Below are 5,270 nucleotides of genomic sequence, written 5' to 3' on the forward strand. Positions count from 1 at the left end.
ACAGCTGGACAGGTGAGACTGGCACAGCTGGACTGGGGTAACACACCTGTGTGAGACTGGCACAGCTGGACAGGTGAGACTGGCACAGCTGGACTGGGGTAACACACCTGTGTGAGACTGGCACAGCTGGACAGGTGAGACTGGCACAGCTGGACTGGGGTAACACACCTGTGTGAGACTGGCACAGCTGGACAGGTGAGACTGGCACAGCTGGACTGGGGTAACACACCTGTGTGAGACTGGCACAGCTGGACAGGTGAGACTGGCACAGCTGGACTGGGGTAACACACCTGTGTGACACTGGCACACCTGTGTGAGACTGGCACAGCTGGACAGGTGAGACTGGCACAGCTGGACAGGTGAGACTGGCACACCTGTGCGAGACTGGCACAGCTGGACAGGTGAGACTGGCACAGCTGGACAGGTGAGACTGGCACAGCTGGACTGGGGTAACACACCTGTGTGACACTGGCACACCTGTGTGAGACTGGCACAGCTGGACAGGTGAGACTGGCACAGCTGGACAGGTGAGACTGGCACACCTGTGTGAGACTGGCACAGCTGGACAGGTGAGACTGGCACACCTGTGCGAGACTGGCACAGCTGGACAGGTGAGACTGGCACAGCTGGACAGGGGTAACACACCTGTGTGAGACTGGCACAGCTGGACAGGTGAGACTGGCACAGCCATGTGAGACTGGCACAGCTGGACAGGGGTAACACACCTGTGTGAGACTGGCACAGCTGGACAGGTGAGACTGGCACAGCTGGACTGGGGTAACACACCTGTGTGAGACTGGCACACCTGTGTGAGACTGGCACAGCTGGACTGGGGTAACACACCTGTGTGACACTGGCACACCTGTGCGAGACTGGCACAGGCTGACCCCCTCCATCCCCCAGGGGTCACTGGGTCCTGGAGAACCCTGAGGAGCTGCACCTGTGTCACCTGTGTCACTGTCATTGTCCCTGCCTCACCTGTGTCACTGTCCCTGTGTCACCTGTCTCACCTGTCCCAGGCGTTCCTGGGCCCCGAGAACCCCAAGGAGCTGTACCTGTGTCACTGTCACCCGTCTCACGTGTGTCACTGTGTCACTTGTGTCACTGTCTCATCTGTCCCACCTGTTCCAGGTGTTCCTGGGCCCTGAGAACCCCAAGGAGCCGTACCTGTGTCATTGTCTCACCTGTGTCCCTGTATCACTGTCCCTGTCTCACCTGTGTCAATGTATCACCTGTCACCTATGTCACCTGTGTCCCTGTCTCACCTGTCACTGTCCCTGTCTCACCTGTCTCACCTGTCCCACCTGTCCCAGGCGTTCCTGGGCCCCGAGAACCCCGAGGAGCTGTACCTGTGTCACTGTCACCTGTCTCACCTGTGTCACTTGTGTCACTGTCTCATCTGTCCCACCTGTTCCAGGTGTTCCTGGGCCCCGAGAACCCCAAGGAGCCGTAACTGTGTCACTGTCTCACCTGTGTCCCTGTGTCACTGTCCCTGTCTCACCTGTGTCAATGTATCACCTGTCACCTATGTCACCTGTGTCCCTGTCTCACCTGTGTCACTGTCTCACCTGTCACTGTCCCTGTGTCACTTGTCTCACCTGTCCCACCTGTGTCACTGTCACCTGTCTCACCTGTCTCACTGTCTCACCTGTCTCACCTGTGTCACTGTCACCTGTCTCACCTGTGTCCCTGACTCACCTGTCACTGTCCCTGTCTCACCTGTGTCACTGTCTCACCTGTCTCACCTGTGTCACTGTCCCTGTCTCACCTGTCCCACCTGTCCCACCTGTCCCAGGCGTTCCTGGGCCCCGAGAACCCCGAGGAGCCGTACCTGTGTCATTGTCTCACCTGTGTCCCTGTATCACTGTCCCTGTCTCACCTGTGTCACTGTCCCTGTCTCACCTGTGTCACTGTCTCACCTGTCTCACCTGTGTCACTGTCCCTGTCTCACCTGTCCCACCTGTCCCACCTGTCCCAGGCGTTCCTGGGCCCCGAGAACCCCGAGGAGCCGTACCTGGATGGGATCAATTACAACTGTGTGGCTCCAGGGAAGCGATTCCGGCCCATGGACAACCTGTCCGGGGGAGAGAAAACCGTGGCTGCCCTGGCCCTGCTCTTCGCCATCCACAGGTGGGACCCCAGCAACACCTGGGGGACCCCAGCAACACCTGGGGGGACCCCAAAACCCGGGGGGACCCCAAAATCCCCTGAGGAAATGACAGAAAATCCAGGGGAAATCCCAAAATCCAGAGGTGGGACCCCAAATCCTCCCCAAAATCCCCTCTGGTCTCCCTTGCACCAACCTCAGGTGGGACCCCAAAATCCCCTGGGGGACCCCGAAATTCCATGGGGAAATCCCAAAAACTCCAGGGGAAATCCCAAAAATCCTCAGGTGGGACCCCAAAATCCCCTGGGGGGACCCCGAAATTCTATGGGGGACCCCAAAATCCCCTGGGGAAATCCCAAAAACTCCAGGGCAAATCCCAAAAATCCTCAGGTGGGACCCCAAAATCCCCTGGGGGACCCCAAAATCCCCTGGGGGGACCCCGAAATTCCATGGGGGACCCCAAAATCCCCTGGGGAAATCCTAAAAACTTCAGGGGAAATCCCAAAAATCCTCAGGTGGGACCCCAAAATCCCCTGGGGGACCCCAAAATCCCCTGGGGGACCCCGAAATTCCATGGGGGACCCCAAAATCCCCTGGGGGGACCCCAAAATTATAGGGGGGACCCCAAAATTATAGGGGGGACCCCAAAATCCCCTGGGGGACCCCGAAATTCCATGGGGGACCCCAAAATCCCCTGGGGGGACCCCAAAACCAGGGGGGGGGCTCCAGAATTCTTGGGTGACCATAAAATCTAGGGGGACCCCAAAACCTAGGGGCACCCTAAAACCCAGGTGAAATCCCAAAATCCAGAGGTGGGACCCCAAAATCCCCTGAGGAAATCCCAAAAACTCCAGGGGAAATCCCAAAAATCCTCAGGTGGGACCCCAAAATCCCCTGTGGAGACCCCAAAATTCCATGGGGAGACCCCAGAATCGCCAGTGGTGAACCCCAAAACCCAGGTGGGGTGGGTGGGGGAGGGGGGGTTTTTGGGGTGCCCCAGTTTTGGGGTCTCAGCCCGGTTTGCCCCCCCCCAGTTACAAACCGGCGCCGTTCTTCGTTCTGGACGAGATCGACGCCGCTCTGGACAACACCAACATCGGCAAGGTCGGCTCTGGGGACCCCTCCCCGATTTTGGGGGACCCCTCCCCACTTTGGGGTCTGGGGGGGGTCACCCCAACCTCCCCCCACCCCATTTTTCTGCCCCTGGGTGGGATTTTGCCCCCAATTTTTGGGGTTCTTTTTCCCATTTTTGGGACCCTTTCCCCATTTTTGGGGCCCCCTCCCCATTTTGGGGTCTGGGGGGGGCACCCCAACCTCCCCCCACCCCATTTTTCTGCCCCTGGGTGGGATTTTGCCCCCAATTTTTGGGGTTCTTTTTTACATTTTGGGTTTCCCCCACCCCATTTTTGGGGACCCCTCCCCGATTTTGGGGGACCCCTCCCCACTTTGGGGCTCCCCACGTGTGATTTTGGGGGACCCCTCCCCACTTTGGGGCTCCCCCCGTGTGATTTTGGGGTCTGGGGGAGTCACCCCAACCTCCCCCCACCCCATTTTTCTGCTCCTGGGTGGGATTTTGCCCCCAATTTTTGGGTTTCTTTTTTCTCATTTTGGGTTTCCCCCACCCCATTTTTGGGACCCCCTCCCCATTTTTGGGGCCCCCTCCCCGATTTTGGGGGACCCCTCCTCACTTTGAGGCTCCCCACGTGTGATTTTGGGGGACCCCTCCTCACTTTGAAGCTCCCCCCGTGTGATTTTGGGGTCTGGGGGGGGAGGGTCACCCCAACCTCCCCCCACCCCATTTTTCTGCCCCTGGGTGGGATTTTGCCCCCAATTTTTGGGGTTCTTTTTCCCATTTTTGGGACCCTTTCCCCATTTTTGGGGCCCCCTCCCCATTTTGGGGTCTGGGGGAGTCACCCCAACCTCCCCCCACCCCATTTTCCTGCCCCAGGATAGAATTTTTCCCCCCCAACCCCAAATTTTGGGCTTCCCTGTGTCCATTTTTGGGGGACCCCCTCCCCTTTTTTGGGGTTCCCCCCGTGTGATTTTGGGGTCTGGGGGTGTCACCCCCTCCCCATTTTCCTGATTTTCCTGCCCCAAGATGGAAATTTTCCCTCCCCACCCCCCAATTTTGGGGTTCCCCACCCGATTTCTGGGGTGCCAGTTCCATTTTTGGGGTCCCCACATTGGTTTTTGGGGTACCAGATCCATTTTTTGGGGTCCCTGGGTTGGTTTTGGGGTGTCAGATCCATTTTTTGAGGTTCCAGTTCCATTTTTGGGGTGCCAGATCAATTTTTTGGGGTCCCCAGGTTGATTTTTGGGGTGCCAGATCCATTTTTTGGGGTACCAGGTCCATTTTTGGGTACCCAGGTTGGTTTTTGGGGTGTCAGATCCATTTTTTGGGGTGTCAGATCCATTTTTTGGGGTACCAGATCCATTTTTTGGGGTCCCTGGGTTGGTTTTGGGGTGTCAGATCCATTTTTTGGGGTGTCAGATCCATTTTTTGGGGTACCAGATCCATTTTTTGGGGTCCCTGGGTTGGTTTTGGGGTGTCAGATCCATTTTTTGGGGTGTCAGATCCATTTTTTGGGGTACCAGATCCATTTTTTGGGGTGTCAGATCCATTTTTTTGGGTCCCCGGGTTGGTTTTTGGGGTGTCAGATCCATTTTTTGGGGTCCCCGGGTTGGTTTTTGGGGTGTCAGATCCATTTTTTGGGGTACCAGATCCATTTTTTGGGGTGTCAGATCCATTTTTTGGGGTACCAGATCCATTTTTGGGGTCCCCAGGTGGCCAACTACATCAAGGAGCAATCTGCTGCCAACTTCCAGGCCATCGTCATCTCCCTCAAGGAGGAATTTTACACCAAGGCCCAGAGCCTGATCGGTGTCTACCCTGAGGTACCAAAAGTTACATCCCAGAAATCTCCCAAAACATCCCTGAGATATCCCAAATATCCCAGAAATCTCCCAAAACATCCCTGAGATATCCCAAATATCCCAGAAATCTCCCAAAACATCCCTGAGATATCCCAAATATCCCAGAAATCTCCCAAAACATCCCTGAGATATCCCAAATATCCCTGAAATATCCCAAAACATCCCTGAGATATCCCAAATATCCCAGAAATATCCCAAAACATCAATGAAATATCCCAAATATCCATGA

The 5,270-nt window shown here is 56.2% G+C and overlaps 1 protein-coding gene across 1 annotated transcript; it reads left to right on the forward strand.

Moving 5' to 3' along the window:
- Positions 1 to 1,956: 1,956 nt before the first annotated feature.
- LOC134055598 (structural maintenance of chromosomes protein 1A-like) lies at positions 1,957 to 5,050 on the forward strand (the record flags this gene model as incomplete). Its single annotated transcript, XM_062512003.1, has 3 exons — positions 1,957 to 2,130; positions 3,142 to 3,211; positions 4,892 to 5,050. Coding segments are annotated over exons 1-3 (294 nt in total), but the record flags the coding sequence as incomplete, so codon positions are not given.
- Positions 5,051 to 5,270: the final 220 nt, after the last annotated feature.

Source organism: Cinclus cinclus, chromosome 33 (genome assembly GCF_963662255.1).
Source record: "Cinclus cinclus chromosome 33, bCinCin1.1, whole genome shotgun sequence".
NCBI lineage: Eukaryota > Metazoa > Chordata > Aves > Passeriformes > Cinclidae > Cinclus > Cinclus cinclus.